At 31.5% G+C, this 22,866-nt stretch overlaps 1 protein-coding gene across 15 annotated transcripts in view; it reads left to right on the plus strand.

Annotated features, from left to right (window-relative positions):
• The window catches only part of LOC139500969 (uncharacterized), a 159,224-nt gene that overhangs the window by 41,978 nt on the left and 94,380 nt on the right, over positions 1-22,866 (plus strand). For 12 of the 15 annotated variants that reach the window (XM_071289946.1, XM_071289938.1, XM_071289915.1 and 9 more), the window contains one exon: positions 20,371-20,537. In XM_071289946.1, the coding sequence (XP_071146047.1) occupies positions 20,371-20,537 (167 nt within the window). Of the gene's footprint in view, positions 1-8,180; positions 8,698-15,613; positions 16,862-20,370; positions 20,538-22,866 lie in introns of those variants that run through there. The other 3 variants (XM_071289976.1, XM_071289984.1, XM_071289992.1) reach the window with 2 other exon arrangements.

Here is a 22,866-nt window from a genome sequence, read left to right on the forward strand (position 1 = left end):
CTTTGAATAATGATAAAGTACTTAGACTGTCATCAATTGTTTACTTTGGATGTTAATATAGTGATGTGAAGGTCAGAGAAGTCATCTTTGAAGGTGAAATAGATATTGAGTCATTGGCAAGTTAGCAGCTTATATTTTTTGAAATTCAGTCTCTGCAACTCAAGAAAAAGCGTATGAATCCCTGTAAAGAAATGTTCAAATCTGATCTTTTTTCTGATACCAGGTTTAAAATTACATAATGTCTAATTACAGTGTACTTTTCTTGTATGCAAGCAGACCTGATCATTGAATTTTGCACATGCAATCTAAATAACAAGGCAGGAAGGATGTTTTTGGTTGTATAAATAGTAGTTACATCTTTAGCCAGGTGATTCATCCAAACTGGTCTAAATCAATTGTTAATAGTTCAGAGTTAATTGGAAGAAAATTATCTTTTTCCTCCTTTATATGCTTTCAATACCAACTCATAACATCTTAAATAAGATTACATATTGACTCCTGGGATAAACTTTCTAATCTGAAATATTTTCTTAGTAAAAAGAAACATATGTTCACACAAGTTTCAAGTTTGTTTATTATTAATGCTAAGATATTGTCTATATCATTCTTTTAATCTCATCAAAAGAAGAAAAAAGTAGAAATTTTTGAAATTATATCTGCTGCATTCAAACCACAGCAACTGGTAAGCAGCCATTTAGATTTCTCAGTATAGCACCAATGCTGTAGTGAGATCAGTTTATAATTACTTTGATAAAGTATTGACTCCAAGGGGAATAAATTAATGTAAGTAACAGATATTATAATCATCATAGACACAAAGATTTCTATCAAATCTCAGCAATGATTCACAATTCCTAAGATAAAAGTAAAAGTATAGACTTGCCTCTTAAATCTATCTCAAACATCAATTCTGTAGATATACTTTATATAAAAAAATAATAAATAGATAGTTAGGTGATGTCATTATGACATTCAGAAAACCATCATATTGGACATAAAAAATTATGGTTTTTCAGTTATTATTTTAAAAGTTTTTACTTGAAATATTGTAGATTACTTGTCATAATATCATAACATATTTTCATTATAAATCATCATTTTAACAACACCTTTTCAAGAAGCAATGCATACTTATTATGCACATATCCAAGTCTTATAATTATAGAAGATTTCTTCCCTGTAGTGTGGTCCATTTTATCTTGGCTGGAGTAAATGATTGTTTTTTAGCTCACCTGGCCTAAAAGGCCAAGTGAGCTTTTCTCATCACTTGGCGTCCGGCGTCCGGCGTCGTCCGTCGTCCGTCGTCGTCCGTCGTCCGTCGTCGTCGTTAACTTTTACAAAAATCTTCTCCTCTGAAACTACTGGGCCAAATTAGACCAAACTTGGCCACAATCATCATTGGGGTATCTAGTTTAAAAAATGTGTCCGGTGACCCGGCCAACCATCCAAGATGGCTGCCATGGCTAAAAATAGAACATAGGGGTAAAATGCAGTTTTTGGCTTATAACTCAAAAACCAAAGCATTTAGAGCAAATCTGACATGGGGTAGAATTGTTAAACAGGTGAAGATCTATCTGCCCTGAAATTTTCAGATGAATCGGATAACGCGTTGTTGGGTTGCTGCCCCTGAATTAGTAATTTTAAGGAAATTTTGCTGTTTTTGGTTATTATCTTGAATATTATTATAGATAGAGATAAACAGTAAACAGCAATAATGTTCAGCAAAGTAAGATTTACAAATAAGTCAACTTGACTGAAATGGTCAGTTGACCCCTTTAGGAGTTATTGCCCTTTATAGTCAATTTTTAACCATTTTTCGTAAATCTTAGTAATATTTTACAAAAATCTTCTCCTCTGAAACTACTGGGCCAAATTAATCCAAACTTGGCCACAATCATCTTTTAGGTTAGTAGTTTGAAAAATGTGTCCGGTGACCCGGCCATCAAACCAAGATGGCCGCCATGGCTAAAAATAGAACATGGGGTAAAATGCAGTTTTTGGCTTATAACTCAAAACCCAAAGCATTTAGAGCAAATCTGACATCGGGTAAAATTGTTTATCAGTTCAAGATCTATCTGCCCTGAAATTTTCAGATGAATCGGACAACCCGTTGTTGGGTTGCTGGCCCTGAATTAGTAATTTTAAGGAAAATTTGCTCTTTTTGGTTATTATCTTGAATATTATTATAGATAGAGATAAACTATAAACAGCAATAATGTTCACCAAAGTAAGATTTACAAATAAGTCAACATGACTGAAATGGTCAGTTGACCCCTTTAGGAGTTATTGCCCTTTATAGTCAATTTTTAACCATTTTTCGTAAATCTTAGTAATCTTTTACAAAAATCTTCTCCTCTGAAACTACTTGGCCAAATTAATCCAAACTTGGCCACAATCATCTTTTGGGTTAGTAGTTTGAAAAATGTGTCCGGTGACCCGGCCATCCAACCAAGATGGCCGCCATGGCTAAAAATAGAACATGGGGTAAAATGCAGTTTTTGGCTTATAACTCAAAACCCAAAGCATTTAGAGCAAATCTGACATGGAGTAAAATTGTTTATCAGGTCAACATTTATCTGCTCTGAAATTTTTAGATGAATCGGACAACCCGTTGTTGGGTTGCTGACCCTGGATTGTTAGTTTTAAGGAAATTTTGCTGTTTTTGGTCATTATCTTGAATATTATTATAGATAGAGATAAACTGTAACAACAATAATGTTCAGCAAAGTAAGATTTACAAATAAGTCAACATGACCGAAATGGTCAATTGACCCCCTTAGGAGTTATTGTTCTTTATAGTCAATTTTTAACAATTTTCATAAAATTTGTAAATTTTTACTAACATTTTCCACTGAAACTAATGGGCCAAGTTCATTATAGATAGAGATAATTTTTAGCAGCAAGAATGTTCAGTAAAGTAAGATGTACAAACACATCACCATCACCAAAACACAATTTTGTCATGAATCCATCTGCTTCCTTTAATATTCACATAGACCAAGGTGAGCGACACAGGCTCTTTAGAGCCTCTAGTTTTATGCCCCACCTACGATAGTAGAGGGGCATTATGTTTTCTGGTCTGTGCCTCTGTTCGTTTGTCCGTTTGTTCGTTCGTCCCGCTTCAGGTTAAAGTTTTTGGTCAAGGTAGTTTTTGATGAAGCTGAAGTCCAATCAACTTGAAACTTAGTACACTGGTTGCTTATGATATGATCTTTCTAATTTTAAAGCCAAATTAGACTTTTGACCCCAATTTCATGGTCCACTGAACATAGAAATGAAAGTTTGAGTTTCAGGTTAAAGTTTTTGGTCAAGGTAGTTTTTGATGAAGCTGAAGTCCAATCAACTTGAAACTTAGTACACTTGTTGCTTATGCTATGTTGTTTCTAATTTTAAAGCCAAATTAGACTTTTGACCCCAATTTCACGGTCCACTGAACATAGAAATGAAAGTGCGAGTTTCAGGTTAAAGTTTTTGGTCAAGGTAGTTTTTGATGAAGCTGAAGTCCAATCAACTTGAAACTTAGTACACTTGTTGCTTATAATATGATCTTTCTAATTTTAATGCCAAATTAGACTTTTGACCCCAATTTCATGGTCTACTGAACATCGAAAATGAAAGTGAGAGTTTTCGGGTTAAAGTTTTTGGTCAAGGTAGTTTTTGATGAAGTTGAAGACCAAACAACTTGAAACTTAGTACACATGTTCCATATGGTATGATCTTTCTAAATTTATTGCAAATTTAGATTTTTTATCCAATTTCCATTGGACTTGGAAATTGATAGTGTGAGTGGGGCATCCATGTACTTAGGACACATTCTTGTTATAAGTGGATAAAGAATAGATGTTGGATTCATTTCTTTAATGAAATATACAATTCACTAAGCAAAAAAAAATAAAAAAATATTACAGATCCTAATCCAACCAAAAGAAACTGTGGGTTAAAACAGTATCAGTCCTTTTTTTCAATCAACATTCACAAACAGTCTGTGGATAACGATTTTAAAACTTGAATAACTTTGTCAAATCTTCATGAAAGTTTACAGAACTGGGATAGCTTCTTTATTGTAAAGAAGTAACAAACTGGGTAAGGTTCTGACTTTTTAGTTATTCCTTTTGCTGTATTTCTCCTGCAGTTAGCATTACATTTTTACGCCAATGAGAGCAGTTACAAAGAATACACATTTTTAGCTCACCTGGCCCAAAGGGCCAAGTGAGCTTTTCTCATCACTTGGCGTCCGTCGTCCGTCGTCGTCCGTCGTCCGTCGTCGTCGTCGTCGTCCGTCGTCGTTAACTTTTACAAAAATCTTCTCCTCTGAAACTACTGGGCCAAATCAAACCAAACTTGGCCACAATCATCATTGGGGTATCTAGTTTAAAAAATGTGTGGCGTGACCCGGTCAACCAACCAAGATGGCCGCCACGGCTAAAAATAGAACATAGGGGTAAAATGCAGTTTTTGGCTTATAACTCAAAAACCAAAGCATTTAGAGCAAATCTGACATGGGGTAAAAATGTTTATCAGGTCAAGATCTATCTGCCCTGAAATTTTCAGATGAATCGGTCAATCGGTTGTTGGGTTGCTGCCCCTGAATTGGTAATTTTGAGGAAATTTTGCTGTTTTTGGTTATTATCTTGAATATTATTATAGATAGAGATAAATTGTAAACAGCAATAATGTTCAGCAAAGTAAGATCTACAAATAAGTCAACATGACCAAAATGGTCAGTTGACCCGTTTAGGAGTTATTGCCCTTTATAGTCATTTTTTAACCATTTTTCGTTAATTAAAGTAATCTTTTACAAAAATCTTCTCCTCTGAAACTACTGGGCCAAATTAATCCAAACTTGGCCACAATCATCTTTGGGGTATCTAGTTTAAAAAATGTGTGGCGTGACCTGGTCAACCAACCAAGATGGCCGCCACCGCTAAAAATAGAACATAGGGGTAAAATGCAGTTTTTGGCTTATAACTCAAAAACCAAAGCATTTTGAGGAAATCTGACATGGGATAAAAATGTTTATCAGGTCAAGATCTATCTGCCCTGAAATTTTCAGATGAATCGGTCAATCGGTTGTTGGGTTGCTGCCCCTGAATTGGTCATTTTGAGGAAATTTTGCTGTTTTTGGTTATTATCTTGAATATTATTATAGATAGAGATAAATTGTAAACAGCAATAATGTTCAGCAAAGTAAGATCTACAAATAAGTCAACATGACCAAAATGGTCAGTTGACCCCTTTAGGAGTTATTGCCCTTTATAGTCAATCTTTAACCATTTTTCATAAATCTAAGTAATCTTTTACAAAATCTCCACTGAAACTACTAGGCCACAATCATCTTTGGGGTATCTAGTTTGAAAAATGTGTCCGATGACCTGGCCATTCAACCAAGATGGCCGCCACGGCTAAAAATAGAACATAGGGGTAAAATGCAGTTTTTGGCTTATAACTATGAATTCAAAGCATCTAGAGCAAATCTGACAAGAAGTTAAATTGTTAATCAAGTCAATATCTATCTGCCCTGAATTTTTCAGATGAATTGGACAACTGGTTGTTGGGTTGCTGCCCTCCAATTGGTAATTTTTAAAGAAATTTTGCCGTTTTTGGTTATCTTGAATACTATTATAGATAGCGATAAACTGTAAACAGCAATAATGTTCAGCAAAGTAAGATCTACAAATAAGTCAACATGACCTAAATGGTCAATTGACCCCTTAAGGAGTTATTGCCCTTTATAGTCAATTTTTAACAATTTTCATTAATTTGGTAAATATATGTAAATTTTTACCAAATATAGTTCTCTGTTACTAATGGGCAAAGTTCATTATAGATATAATTGTAAGAAGCAAAATCGTTCAGTAAAGTAAGAACTTCAAACACATCACCATCACCAAAATACAATTTTGTCATAAATCCATTTGTGTCCTTTGTTTAATATGCACATAGACCAAGGTGAGCGACACAGGCTCTTTAGAGCCTCTAGTTGTTGTTATATTTTTTATCTGTGCATCTTTGACTTCTGATTTTTTATGTCCAGAGTATCTTATTCCTTTTTATTGTTCCATTACTTTGTTCCTTATTATGTGCAGATGGGCTTAAAATCAAAGGATTTAGGAGTTTCAGGTGTGAGTTCAAATGTCCAGGCCACTAATGGAAAACTACAAGTGGTCCATTTTTTGATGGCTTATGCATATGGGGCAATTATTTTCAAAGTTAGCCTTCACTATTGTAATTTATAGCAATTCTATAGCATAGTTAGGTAATTTAACATACAGAATCATTAAAAAGTGCATTGTATTTATTTTAATCACAATACTGTACCTGGCAATGACATCTTGCTTTCTGCAATACTAATGGTAGGGATGTATAATAAAATGTCGTAATTAGTCTTATGATGTTATAATTACAGACAGAAGATTCCTTTATCTGTTATATACTTATATCTCATTAACAATGTAGCATTGTAAACAAACTTTCAAATCATAGAAACATGTGCCAATCATTCCCATTGAATTTTCAATTTTTGGCAGAGTACATTGGCATTTTCAACCTAACTTTGATATTCTAGTTTTGTTTTGTGTTATTTCTTACAGATAGCTACTCACAATATAAAACAATTTTTTAATCGATTGGCACTCGAAAGGAACAAGTATAGATCACCAAATGGTCTTCTTCAAGTTCATGTGTTAAGATATTTTTTCATTATTCACTAGAAATACTGCTATTAATTATATGTTATTGGCATGATTTCATTAATGTTTATTTAAGTTCTTTTTATAAACATCTCTAGAAACTGCTGATCCAAAGAAAGGTTAGAAGATATTTGATTTTAGTCATCCCAATGAAAAAAGTGACATAAATTTGTAATTTATCCAAATATTGTTCCACTGAATCCTTTCTACATATTTGTCATGTAACCCATTGTCTGGAATAATTTATGATAGTAGACTTTTCCAAACCATAGATTTTTTCCAGCATTTGCTCGGTGTCACCTACATTTTATGCATGGAAATTGATATTGTGTGTCGAAAATAGTTCTAAGAATCAGCTGAATAAATCATTGCAGATAAAACCACCCAAATGTTTTAATTTTTTCATGGAAAAATTCAACTAAGGATTTTCTACTCCCATGAATAGATTACCAATTATTGGCAAAACCTTTTGGCAATGATTGTCCTCAATGCTCATTGACTTTATTAACTTTATTTGGCCTTTTAACTTATTGATTCTAGCATGACTGATTAGTTTTTTGCAGAGAAAACATGCATCTGGCGTACAATATCATAAGCCTGGTATCTTTGATTGAGATTTTTTTATGCCCCACCTACGATAGTAGAGGGGCATTATGTTTTCTGGTCTGTGGCTCCGTTCGTTCGTCCGTCCGTCCTTTCGTTCGTTTGTCCCGCTTCAAGTTAAAGATTTTGGTCAAGGTAGTTTTTGATGAAATTGAAGTCCAATCAACTTGAAACTTAGTACACATGTTCCCTAAAGTATAATCTTTCTAATTTTAATGCCAAATTAGATATTTACCCAATTTCAAAGTCCATCAAACATGGAAAATGATAGTGCGAGTGGGGCATCTGTGTACTTTGGACACATTCTTGTTAACATGTATTTTGAAATAAATGTTTAGTATACAGAGAGAAAAACATTTGTAACTTTTTTTTTAATGTGCAAGTGTCCATTTAGTAAACAAAGAATATAATTAATTTATAGATCGTTCATCATTATTGTCAATTTTGTATGTTGGTTATACATTAATAATTTAATTTTGGATGTAATGCGTCTTCTGATTGACTGACGTTATTTTGTTATGAGCCCATAGACATAATTTAGTCATGTGACCGTGACGTCATCAACGTTTTTCATGGTTTTCTACGGTTTAAAATGGAATTTAGAATTGAATTATAAGAAATGACTGTAATATTTTTTCTGTCTATTCGAAATAACATAAAAAATGTGGTGCACACCGTTAAATAACCTGCTACGCGCATTATTGAGTGTGCACCAAATTTTTTATGTTATTTCTTCATAGACAGAAAAAATATTAATTAAATATTTGACAAATATAGGTCTTCTAATTGTTAAATTAAAGGAACTTTTTTTTCATTAGATAAATTCCCATAGCCTTGTAATTTGTGAGTAAATGTACACTCATTAGAAACAAAAGATGTAAAAGATTTGATAGGCAGAAATGAAGTATCGGCACAGGTTGTGATAACACAATTTCTTCATGTTTTGTTGAAAAAAGTGAAACGATCAAAAAAGATAAAAAAGTTTGATGAATTGCAGATAAACTTTGTTGTTTGTTGAAAATTTTACTTTTTTTCTGGTGTACAACATATATTTCAAGTGGATTCTCCTAATTAATTGTTCTTAATGAAAATTAGGCGGCTGATTCAAAAAGTGAAGTGTGTGTATTGATATTAGTGAAGATAACAAGCCTGTCGTGTTTATACAACTACAGATGGTGATGCTGTACTAACTCACATCATTGTGTAGGAGATACTACCGATTCTTATGTTGATTATTTTCTGCTTTTGTTAATTTGTTAATATTTGGGCTATTTATTTATTTGTTTTGTTCTACTGGATATAATATTGTTTGCTGGTTGAGATTACATTCATGGAAAAAAAAAGATTTAATTTTAAATTCACTTCCAAGTTGAAATGGAATCGGTCAAAGGAAAAGGAAGAAAAGGTACAGTAATTTATTAGAAACATTTATTTAAAAAAGTTAATTGTTAATAAGAAAACTAGTTTTCATTTAAAATATTGTGGTAACTGGTAATTTTCTTTTCATATTTATTTTTCAAAAGCTTGGTAGTAGATGAATTTTACAATTTGAATCCATTTAAGATTTAAAAGATGATTTCATTTGTCTGATAAGAAGGGGAAGGTGTAATGAGCTGAAACATAAATAATTGAAAAAAATGTTTGGTTGCAAATACAAAAAAACAATTTTATTAAAAAAATAGCACTGACCCTCATGTATGACGTGTAAAATTCATACAAAAAAATATAAGTTTTATGCAAAACATAAAAACAGAGTGAGAGTGGAACAACAGTAGTAAAGACTTTGTACTGATACATGGTTGACTTGATTACCTTCTATCCTATTAGTTTTATGTATGAGCCATTATAATTGGTAAGAACTATGTAGAAAATTAGCAGTCACCATCTTGTTGTTAGGGAAGTAAAGACAGATGTTTTTGTTTTGTGTCAGAGAACTTTGTCAAAACTAATTAGTACTGAAAACAAACCATTGTGGTGGTGTATTGTTTTAGGAAAGTTTTGTCAATTATTGTTTTTTTAATGTTACTCTTGTTGATGATGATTTCGTCTCAGCAGTCTTTCTATAGTTTGTATTCTTCTCAAATTGGATTTAATTATGTCTACTAATGTCTCCTAATGAAAGAGGTTGGTTTTTAATACAATTATCATGGTTCAATCTATTCCATTCAATGTCATACCCAGATATGTGTAGAACATTGACATGTGAAAAACTTGAGTGCCAAAATTGACAACCTTTCTATATAAGGACTATTTAACTATCCTGCTGGTCAAAGTTTTGACAAATTAAGTTAACAAATAGTATCCAGAACAACAATAAGTTCTCATGATACTGTGTAATTTGTGAATACATGTAAACCAACATGAACAAAAGATATAGTAAACCTACTAACATTTATATGTAATCATTCAGAAAAGCTGTTATACCACTACCAGATATAATTAAACCTTTGGGAAGCCTGTTTTAAATTATTCTTAATCTTTTAGATAATGGTGCTGAAGGGGCATAAATTGGGCATCAATCATCAATAAAACAATCCCTGATAGGGTATTTAAAATCATTCTTAAAACTTGTTCTAACTGTTACAAGTAATTCTCTGGGTAACCTGTTATAACTGTTAATAGGTAATCCTTTAATTAACCTTCTCTACCAATTATTTGAAATTATTCTGTTAACCTGTTCTAACTGTTATAAGTTATTCTATGGGTAACCTGTCCTAACAGTTTAAGATAGGTATTCCTTTAGTTAACCTGCTCTACCAATTATTGGAAATTCCATTGGTAACCTGTTCTTACAGTTACAGGTAAACCTTCTGATAACCTTAACCTGTTCCCACAGCTAAAGACAAAACTGTAGATAACCGAGTTGTTCTTGACGTTGTAGAATTTTTTTTTATGTAACCTTTTTCTTACATTTTATGACCTACCTAGGTGGATTATAGTTTCCTGTCTGTGTGTCCGTTCATTTGTTCATCCATTTGTTCGTTCTTTCGTCTGTCTGTCCTGTTTCAGGTTAAAGTTTTTGGTCAAGGAAGTTTTTGATGAAGTTAAAGTCCAATCAACTTGAAACTTATAACACAAATTCAAATTCAAATATATTTTATTGCTGATCAAAGCGCCCACAAGGAGCAGAACAATCAACATTAATTACATACAACTGATTACAAGTGATTCAATATGATTAAGACACAATGTTATAAAAAAAAAAAAAAAAAAATTTATTAAGACATGTAGAAGAATACAACAAACACAGTGTTTAATAATATAACTAGGTTAAAAAAAAGGGGGGTCACTGGGCATTACATCAATGCCATCATTCCATTGTCCATATTGAAACAATATAGATTTTCACATGATCTATTCTGTCCAAAGTTTGGACCTTTATACTATATTGTTGCCCAAAGTCAAAGGGCATTGACACCCATAAACATGTTCCCTATATTATGATCTATCTTATTTCAATGCCAAATAGAGTTTTGATGCCAATTTCACGGTCCAAAAAAAAATAAAATTGAGAGGGGCGCTTCCCTGTACTATGGACACATTCTTGTTAGGTAATCTGTCAGGTAGCCTGTTCTGACAGTTATAGTCTTATTATATAGGTATTTGTTCAGGTAACCCATCTGGTGCTATCATTATTTGGAATACATGACTTCCACTATTGTAATGTTTACCAGCAGTGTTTGTGCTATATTGAATATTATAAGATTTGATTACTGTGGTAAACCAATGTATTGAATTATCATCATTAAAATGGCATTAAAATTAGATTGATGAAGCATGGGAAACCATGATACAGTGAGTCATGGATATACAAGGAATTGGCAACTTCTTGTTATAAGAGTAGTAGCTATGTTGCTCACTATAAGAGTAGTAGCTAAAAAGCTCTTTATAAGAATAGTAAGCAGATGGGGTTTGGGGAGGGGAGGGGTTGCCCCCCCCCCCTATTTTAGAAAAAAAAATTGGTTCCTTTTATAGAACATCACTGAAGCATGATGGGAGCAGGCCCCATCTTTCAGTCAGTCAGTGTACCCCACCACACCTTTCTGTAATCCTAGATCCGCCACTAGGAAACTAGTTCTGTCTTAGATTTTATGTCATATATCTTGAAATTGTGTCCTGTTCCGATCTAAGTATGGCCTCACTATTATATTTATATCAAAATAATTTGGCAATGCCATCATTCCATTGTCCATATTAACACAATATAGATTTTCACATGATCTTCTATTCTGTCCAAAGTTTGGACCTTTATACCAGTTGCCCAAAGTTTGGACCTTTATACTATATTGTTGCCCAAAGTTTGGACCTTTATACTATATTGTTGCCCAAAGTTTGGACCTGTATACTATATTATTGCCCAAAGTTTGGACCTTTATACTATATTGTTGCCCAAAGTTTGGACCTTTATACTATATTGTTGCCCAAAGTTTGGACCTGTATACTATATTGTTGCCCAAAGTTTGGACCTGTATACTATATTGTTGCCCAAAGTTTGGACCTGTATACTATATTATTGCCCAAAGTTTGGACCTTTATACTATATTGTTGCCCAAAGTTTGGACCTTTATACTATATTGTTGCCCAAAGTTTGGACCTTTATACTATATTGTTGCCCAAAGTTTGGACCTTTATACTATATTGTTGTCCAAAGTTTGGACCTTTATACTATATTGTTGCCCAAAGTTTGGACCTTTATACTATATTGTTGTCCAAAGTTTGGACCTTTATACCATATTGTTGTCCAAAGTTTGGACCTTTATACTATATTGTTGCCCAAAGTCAAAGGACATTGACACCTAGAAATGCTAGTCTGCACTATGATACTTTTATCACTTCTTCATAAAATTTGGTAAAATGGCTTTCCATTAAAAAATAATTTCTGTTCAATATCAAGGTCATGGGTCAAGGTCAGTCAGGAATAACCAAAAGTGAAAAAGTTTATAGGCCAAGGCTGCTGCTTGCATCTTTTTTCATTACACTTTTTACAGTGGTTTCCCAAGAGACTTGTCTTTGTTTATAATTTAACACCAATATTGTTCAACGGTGATGCTATGTTTGTTCTTTCATTTATGATTCAACTATAAACAGGCTGAGGTCCAAGAGAGAGATGGCCTGATATTGATTTTACCTTAGTTACATTCATACCATGTGTCACCAAGATGTCTTTAACATGTCTTTTATCAAACCAGAGGTAACTTTGTTTATTTTTGCTTCATGCCACATTGAGGTAGTCTATTCTTTCAATCAATGGAAATGATATACTCTGATCTGAGGGATCTTCTTTTAATCAGAAAAATAATATGATTCCATTTGATTGAATTAGTAACCATCCCATCAAGATTAATATTAATGGATAGTGTATGTTCATTAATTATTAGGGTCTTCACTTTTTAGTGTTCAAGAATCACTTCAAAAAGAAGTAAAATTGAAATGTATGTGTTACTATGGCAATCAAACATGTAGTTAATGCCATTGATAAGGATGTTAATTAAAGGTTACATTACAAGGTGGAGTATCTGTTGTTACAGTATGTCAGAATTGCACTTTCTTCAGATAAATACAGTCTGCATAACAAGAGCTGTCTATGACACATGGCATTTGGTTTGTAATTTGAATATATAGAGGCTTGCATGAAACTATTTACTTGTACATTGGGCTGGCTATAGGAATTGTTTTCAATGGTCTATTTTTTGACACTTTGATTTTGTCCTGACATTTTGTAATAGTTGTCATTGGAATAAGATAAGTTGAATCTGACAATTCTGGTAACAGATATTTTGAAAAAAACTCCCCCAAAAAAGTCTTCTGTAAGGAAAGAATGATATTGTTCATGAAAAACAGTTGCTACCAGTATCTTAGGGTCAGGACAAGGTTACCTATAAGTTACCTATGTTTGCCAGAAGCTAGTTAAGAAACTTAAAATCTACCAAAAAATATTAGAAATGCAAGTTGCAAGTTCTGGATGATATTTGAATTCCTCAAAGGATTATTGAAAACATCTTGATAATGGAAAAATTCTTATATTTGAAGTTCCATTCCGGTCCTAATAACTGTCTTGTAAATGGACCTGAAGAGTATTCATTCATGATATTTTGTAAAACTTATGCTTTTGGTAAAAAAAAAAATGTGCATGAAGGGATTTTTCATAATTAATATTTTTCAATGAAAATCTTGTGATTTTTATTTATCCTTTTAAAAAAAATCTATCTTTTCTTTCATCTAAATCTACTCTGTAATAGATAATGTGTTATCCACCAGGAATCTCTTACTTAGTGCATGTTGATAAGTAAGAGTAGAACTATGGGTTTAGGACTTTTAGTTTGAAATATAACAAATTTTATAATTAGCTTCAAATTAATTAAACTGCTTACATACATTATTATAACCAATTTCTTTTTAATTTTTTTTCTGTAAGTGAAAACATTTAATGTTTTCTTTGGTATTTATTTTGTCTGATATATATAGATTTTGACAAGTTATTTAAGCCAAAGGGCCAATACAATTTATACAAATAAAATCTAGCATTTCCAAAATATTATCACAGATGTGTCATTATGATTGCATCTCAATCTAAATAAAACAGATGGTGTTTTATATAATGTGGTTATCATAGTAACAGCTTTCTTTATTAATCAGTCCTTTTTTTCTTTGATAAATGCATAACAACCTTGTGGCTGCTTATTGATCTGTTGAACAACAAAAGTCAGCATTTGAAATCTGAATTATTCCCCTTTGATTATTTTTTTTTAAATCAAACTTAAAAAAAAAAAAATTGTTTTAGTTTCAGAAGTTTTTAAATGAATTATTTCCTGTTTTATCTGATTTTTAAACCCTGTGAAATTTGATTTGTGAAGACAAGAATGAAGCGTGGTTATGAACTTGAATAAGCTGTATTATATGATGATCAAGTGATGTAATAGCATAAACACGGACAGGTGAAAGCGATAATTTGGCAATAGTTTCCGGTAAAATACATGTTCCTGTTTAATATAATTGCCTACTAATTTGTTTAAGATATAGGGTCTAATTACATGTTAAAAAGAAAGTGATTCCAAATGATGAATTACATATTGTTTTAATGATTTTTAGATTAACAGTTTCTAAATAGGCGATGATAGTTATGATTCACATTGGTTTGCTTCAATCTAATTCCTCTCTGAGATAATCAAAAAAACAAAACTGGTAATCTATTTTATGACTAAATTTTACCAAAAAAAAAGATGCTGAAGTTGAAACTATATTGTAATGTTAAAAAAAGAAATGTAGATTTTATTGATTTAATCAATTAAAGGAATCATTAACTATTCAGCAACTTGAAAATAGTGTTTCATAATTCTTAAATAGACAAAAAAAGTGTTTCATTTGTTTAAGGCACAGATAGTTGATGCCACTGAGGGCCATATGAAAAAATTTAGGTATATTTTTTTAGAATCAAAATTTTTAATCTTTCTTAAATTTTTTGTTTATATTTATGATATCCAAAAACATTATAATCACCAGCCTGGATTCTTTAGTCTATTATGAAAATGTAGGAGCAATTTAAAAATCTTTGAAAATACCTAGTTTTTGTGATAAATGAGAATTTTTAAAGTACATTTTGCTGTTATTCCCATAATATATTAACAATTTAGTAACACCTACTATATAAGTTATATAAGTCATGGTAAAAGATCTCATTGATGCACTATCCCCTTCAGAATTACCTCAATAGCTTGTGCTTAAAAGTTAATGAAAGTCTGTGTTGATGTTACTAATAGTTTTCTGTAATATTGACGGAATATCTTATTAAATAAATTAGCTGTGTCTGATGTGCATGTACTTTAACAAAATACAATACTCATATTTTAGAAAAGCAGTGATCTAGGATGTCTTCTTACAAAAATCCAGTTAAATTAATGGACATGTAGAGGTCAAACTCTTGCATAATTATTTTTGCTGCTATTGCAATGCTTTCTGGCGTGTTTCAAACCTTTGGTACATGTTTTCACACTTGTATTTGCTTTTTGTCTGTCATAGTGAGGTATGTGTACATGTATGTTTATAGTTTAGTGATAAGATAACAGTTATTTCTGTAATTTCAAGATAATACGCCTAATTTTCATATTTATTGATAAAGTGAAGGCTATTTAATGTACTGTTGCCAAAAAATATTGAATTGTTATGTACATTCGAGAACAATACTAAATATATCATCTTGGATGTGTTTGGTTATACCCAATTTATAATTTAATAAGCTGATTAAAGCAATTTGTTTTCACCTTTATAATTACCTTGCATATAAGTATGACAATGTAATATTTAATGTAACAAAGCGCAGATCAATGCAGATATTGCCTATTGAATGGATTATGCAGCCATATTCAGAAAAATACGTTCTGGGATCTTTAAGGACAATACTGATACATTTCAACCTTATTTTAAAACACCAGTGTTATATTCTTGCTTTTGGATAAATAGAGAACTTTTTGTCAGATTTGATGGGGATTATATAAAGTGTAACGCTTCTCAGACACCACTAAGAGTAAGTCACTTTTATTAAATTAAGGAAATAATCAGTCGACAATCTTCATTCAATATGTCTCCACTAGTCTACCATTCTTGGTTAATCTTTCTTTATTGATTTGTTTGTCTTCCTAATCTTAATTGGTCATTTCTTATGTTTACAACACTTTTGAAACTTTCCCCATATTAGTATGTTTTTCTGTATGAATGTATGTTTCATATTTCACACAACTCTATATTCATCTTTTCATATCTGACTCATTATTTGTGACCTTATTTTAATATACAATATTTCATTGACAAGAAAATATATTTTTCTTGACATTTTTTTGTTGAGATCAAAAGATGCACCCTGCAGGTAATACATACTTACACTTACAAACAACGCCTTTTACTTATATTTTTAATATTCATCTTCAGGACCTGTATCAACCTACTATCATATATCATCTTTCTAAATCATACAGGTACATTTTTGTGTCCAGGTGTGTCCAGTCAATCCTAGTGACCACTCAAATAATCATTATCACTAGCTTGTTAATCGGGACAGTATTTTCGCTTTTCATTTGATATCATTCCCTATCTCGGTGACTTATCCAAAGTTTACCTGTGCTTGGTTCATTAGATAGTTGTCGTCCAGCAGATATATTTCATTCATATAGTTTCAATATAAGGATATGAATTAATTAAGATGTAATTAATGATTAAATAATTAGGATGTTCTAATTAAAAACACTGTCATACCTGATATTTTTACCTGGCTTATAGTATTGATTGGATTACCTGCGCATTGTTTGAAGTTTTTGTGTGTTGTCATCGTTTAAATACCTGGCGAGTGTCCGAGGAATATATCATACTGGGATTTATTTAGGTAAAAGTGTGTGGACTCTGGCTAATTATTTACGTTGATACAGTGGAATTAAGGGTGGAGGGTGGATAATTTGGTGGTGTCAAAGTGACATTTTGCAATGTTTAGCTGCTTTAAAAAGAAAAAGAAGAAAACAAAGGGAAAAGCACCATTACAAGTTCCTAGGAGTCAAAGTGATGTTGCTTCAGGTTCTAATCAGGTAGGAAACATAATGATATACAGGACATTCTCAGGTTAATTACCTGACAGAGGTTAATATCCAAAGTTCATACATAGGCCAGCTGTGAATACTTCCTCCAAAATGTCTTACTTTTTCTTATGCTTCCTTAAGTTTCTTGGTAGTAATGAAGACTACATTCTAGAATGGTATAAAATAAGGTGTTTTTTGTCAGATATGATCCATGGCACATGATGCACTTTTGTGTTTTCTTTTTATAATGAAGTTGGCAACCCACTGTGCAAAAACGTAGTCAGAAATACTATTTAAATATGACATATTTCTGCTTTTTCATCTCACATATTTCATGTATGTATGCTGATTGAGAAAGAAAATATTGAATATTTAGACATAAGTTTTGTATCAGTCATAGCTTTTTTAACAGAAAACAAATATTGACTTTTTTTATTGACAATGTTTATGATCTTAAATCTTTTTCTGTGGTACAAAAGCTGTTCGGATCAGTGAACTTTTATTCATGTTTTTTAAACTATCTTTGTGTTTATTCTTGAGGTATTCATGTTCAGGTGTATCCCCCTTCATTGCTACCTGTATCAAAGAAAACGTTGAGATTTATTTGCTGATATACATAATTTACTTTTCTGTATGTAGATAATGACCTACATCTTAAGCAATACATGTTAATTCATATTATTGTTGTTTACATATGTTCACATAATGTGTAGAAATAAGAATTTTCTGGCTGGATAACCCCTTTGAAGTATTTACCCTCTTATGGATAATATTGGACACAGTTTTGGACAATAAGCCACCCGAGTTTTATCCCCTTGTAATTAAATAGATAAAATTAAACCAATATTGACCATCATGTTGTTTAATTTGGGTTGACTTTCTCTAAGGTCAACAGTATATATGAGGACTGAGATTGAAACATGTAAAATATTTAGTTGCCCCATGCTTTATAGACATCTTTCATTTGTACTCCTGTTTCTATCTTGAAAATTGAAATGTTTTATTCAATTTTTTGTTACTTAATGAAATTTTGTCTCTTATATAGACTGGCATCTGATTTATTATACTTGTCAGACCTTCAGTGATTCTGCTTTCCTGTTTATATTTTAAATAGTGTCTTGAAAACATCTATTCTGCATCTTTTTATTTTATAATTAGTTCCCACATAATTCTTCTTACCACCAGGACTATCTATGACAACTGTTTTGATTACTTTCTAAACATTACTGTCCTTTGCCAAGTTAACCAGCCCTTTATACAAGTATGATCTGTAATAGTAGCTGGTCTCTTGATATTTAAGGTGTTATTTGTGTACCTCTGTTTTATATACAAATTCCTGCTCTTGTTCACCTTGTTAAGCATACCAAATTTATATGTAGAGCTAAAATGATCCAAATAAAACATTGACCCATAAGATTACCTTCATACCTTAAGTTAAGGAATTCTTTGACATAAATCAGTATTTAACTATCAGAATGATACAATTACACTAAGTAAAGATCAAACAAATACAGTAACATTGATTTGTAACTACTGGTTAGATTAGTCCTGATAGTACACACTCAATTTGTCACTAGGCCAAGGTAAAGTCTACTAGGTTGTATATGGGTGGCCTAACAACATCATGTGAATACCATTTGTCAATTCATTAATAATATATTATTATCATTACTTCAACTCAATCATATATAGTATACAGATAAGATTACCCAGTACTGATTTTACATGGTCCAAACAGTCTTACAAGTATAGGTCTTTACAGTACATTAATGACAGTTTTGGGCTCAAAACGGTTACCGGTATTTTAGAAGTAATATTTCTAATAAAAAGGGGTTGAATTTTCAGGACTATTATAGTAAACATTGCATGAATAAGTGGGTTGTAGTCATTGTAGGGTATTGTCCTTATATGGAAAATATTACATTAAGGCATACAGGGTTTTTGAAGTTTGAACAATATTTTAGATTCATAGAGAAATGTCTGTATATATCCTACATAACATGCTTTCTTTGAGATCTCACTAAAAACAGTTCATAGAGTAGATTGTGTAATTTATCAGGGTAAACAAATAAACCTTTACTGGACTGTACTAAACTTTGAAATGCACTGATATTTTGTGTCAGTATTGGATGCCCTTTTGACATTGATAGCCTTCAATGTTTCCTCATTACCAGCTGTTGTATATACATGTACTTACATCTTAGTGCAAACAGCAATAAGGAGAAGACTATAATGTAGTTTTGGTTCAAGTTGAGAAAATACCATTTTACAGAAAACTTGCATAACTAAGATGACAAATCATAAATATCTAATAATGTTTGAATATTTAATTATGTGAACTGCAAACACATTACAATAATTTGTTTCAGTCAATAACTTCTTTATTATTGATCGACTACCAGCTGATGCATAACATTTTTTATTATTGAACTGTAGGCCTTTCTTTGTTTTTTGTTGCTGAATCATGTTTAGAATTTGCACATGTTTCAGTGGTATCTATTGGCGTTGGTAATTTTGTGTCAAGAATTTTATGTTAGTTCAACCCTCTACATATTTGTCAGCAGATGGTTTGTTTCCTAAGTCTATTATAATCTTATAGGGTTGTAACTGTATTGTGGTCATTTTAAAAACAGTACTTGTAAACAAAAGTTAAATGTCTTGTATTCACTATACCATAACATTGGTTTAGTATTATAAATATATGATCTATTACACTTGATCATGCTAATTGTTTTATTTTCTAATCTCATTTGGTATTATTATTATCAGCAATTTTAATTTAGTAACTCCAATGTTTATGTTATTACATTTAAATATATTTATGACTAATAAACTACTGAAATGAATAGCCTTATGCCAGGTTGCACCAATCTGATTTATTATTTTTCTTAGTACCAGTTGTAGACAAATGTGTTTTATAGAAATAAACTGCAACATAAATGGCTTTTTCCATTTGCCATTTTCAATTTTACAATATATTAATAAAAGAATTTAGTCCATAAATGTATTAATGCACTAAAAATAAATTAAATCATTCATCATATGTGTAAAAATGATATAATAGAACAAGTAACATATTATGTGGAAATAGTATACACAATTTATAGGAAAAATATAAGCTGCATCTTAGAAAAGAAATCTTATACATGAATATCAAAATATCTGTTAACTTATTTTTGGTAAAATAAATATTTATGCAGGGTCTGTAACTGTTTGGAAATTGATTTGATATAAGAACCCTACAAAACAGATAAAAAATCATCTTTGATATCATATTTTAATGTTCTAAAACCAATTGAAAGTCTTATACATGTACATTTATATGTGCACTTGCTTTAGATTCATTTCTATCCGAGGCAGCTCATATTTCTATCATTCATGCATGTATGAAATTGCCTTACAGAGGCAAAAGTAATCTTTACTTGTGTTTTAAATATTTTTAAATATGGTTAAATTTGTATACTTAGATTTTGTTTAACTGAATTGATTTAAAGGTTTGAAAAATTTCTATTTTACAGATCTCAGAGATAGTGGTTCCAGGACAACCTGAGGACATAACCTCTAAAGAAGCTTTAAAAATATGGGGCCAGAGAACAGTCGAGGGATATCCTGGGGTCAAAATACGGAACTTTACAAACAGCTGGAGAGATGGAAAAGCCTTCCTTGCCATCATACACAGAAACAGGTAGAAACACATAACTGTACATTGGTTGACAACTGTGTGAAGGTCACAATCTAGGGGTGAAAGTTCTTGTCTTACAATTTGGAAACCTATGGTCTAATGACATAGTCTTTCAACTGCTTTTTGTTGAAAAAAACAGTTGGGAGAAGAAGTTGATTAATTGTTATTCTTCCAACCACTGTTGTATTGTGAATCACTAAATCTGATGGCTGTATGGTTTTGTGGCTATAGTTATGGTCTGTTAGTTGGTCATTTGTTTCGTTTTTGCTGCTATAAAACTGAATCAAATATATGAAGTTGAAAATATGTGCATAATTTAAGTACACTGAATAATGATATTCTGTTTGCATTTTTAAACAGTTAAGTGTTATTTCAGTACTATTAATTGTTAAGAGTTATAAAAGAAGGGATAAAAAATTATCATTTCTTCTTACTTATTTTGAAATAATTATGAATAAGATTGATTCTGTCAATACTAAAATATTATAATTTAGGTCATCATTTAACTTGAAATTCTTGACCATTACTGACCTAGGTTACAAAAATCATGTTTAGTTTAGTTAACCAGGTTAATCCACTCCCACACTAGTAAGTCAAAAACAAACAAGGGAGTTAACTGTACCTGGCCTTTACACTGTGACAGTGGCATCTTATACAAATACTTAACATTAGTCACATTGGTGATTATTGTATGACTATGTCATTCCTTGTATCACTGTGGAATAGTCAAATTCTTGTTTAGTTAATCTTCACAATTAGCTCAAATAAATCTTATGTGAAAATTTCAGTAAGGGTAAAATTGAGAATGGAAATTGGGAATGTGTCAAAGTGACAACAACCCAACCAAAGGGCAGAACATAGGCTAGCCAAAGGTTTTAACACAGCAAGAAAATCCTGCATAAGAGGCAGGCTTCAGCTAGCCCCTAAACAAAATGTGTACTAGTACAGTGAAAATAGACGTTACATTGCAGTGGTGGATCAAGAAATTTTCATAAGAGGAGGCCCACTGACTGCCTAAGAGGCCCCTGCTCCAGTCATGCTTCAGTGATTCCTTATATTTACCAAATTTTTCCCACAAAAAAGGGTTGGCCCTCCTGGCCCTACTCTAAATCCGCCTCTGCATTTAACTCCAAAACATATAAATGAACTAAAATTTAAAAACAGACAAGACTAACAACTGCCAGAGACTCCCGACTTGGAACAGGTACTTTGTTTGTCATCCTCATTATTCACATCCTAGACATTCACCACCAACTAACAGGTTCATTTCAGGCCACAAGAAATGTTATGATAGTTTTGATTAATTTGTTATGTAGTTTGGTTTGACCTCTGTAAGACTATGATTTCATTAAATGTAATATCATAAAATATGGTTAAGTTGTTAAAGGACCCCCTGCTAAATTATTTAAAGTTATCATTTTGTGTTAACCATTATATAATGGTGTAAATTAGATATTAAATAATACCTCAAGGTCACCTACAGAGATAGTCATAATGATCATACCAAATCTGGAATACTAAATAAATCTAATAATGTTTAATAATTCATTACTTAAGACAAATCTTTAAAACAGAAATTCTTACTTATGATATAAGAAGAAAGAAGATGCGGTATGATTGTCAATGAGCCAACTCTCCACAATGACTCTTTTTACCCATATTTATTCCTTAATATTATTACATAACGTTTTGCTGGTTAATCCTTATTTGGAAACACAATGACATTTGAAACTTCATATAACAATTACCTAGGGTAATTTTACAGAGTTTGGTATTTCAATACCAAGTTTCACGTTCTTAACAAAACCTGTTAAACGTTGAAAAACATCAGTAACTGAAATTAATTGCCTTGTTAAGTAAAAGATGAGAAATATCTTAGCTATTTTGTTACCTGTATTGACAGAGATTTTTGTAAAAGTTTTCATTTATAATAAAAGAGATAAAGGAAATTACAAGTATTTGATGTCTGTATTTTATATAATGTAACCTGAGGAATAATAGGAACATCAAAAAAGATTTATGAAAGTAACACTTGTCCAGGAGCTAATTAAACATTGTTATTAAGTGATTTATCTAATATTATGGTAGGCAATACACATTAAAATGAAGGAATAAAGTGTATAGTAATACTCATTATCAGATGAGAAAAGATGCGATATCTATGGTAAACAAGATGTGATGGATTTCATTATTTATATTTGACAGATAAGAAGCAAAAACTGTAGTTTCCATAAAATAAACAGAACAATAAGATAACTAAATCGATTTCGCTTTATGATAATTTCATTGTACTGAACTTTTTCTATCTTTTGAGATTGTTTTTTGTCCTTTT

This window comes from Mytilus edulis, chromosome 1 (assembly GCF_963676685.1).
Source record: "Mytilus edulis chromosome 1, xbMytEdul2.2, whole genome shotgun sequence".
Lineage (NCBI taxonomy): Eukaryota > Metazoa > Mollusca > Bivalvia > Mytilida > Mytilidae > Mytilus > Mytilus edulis.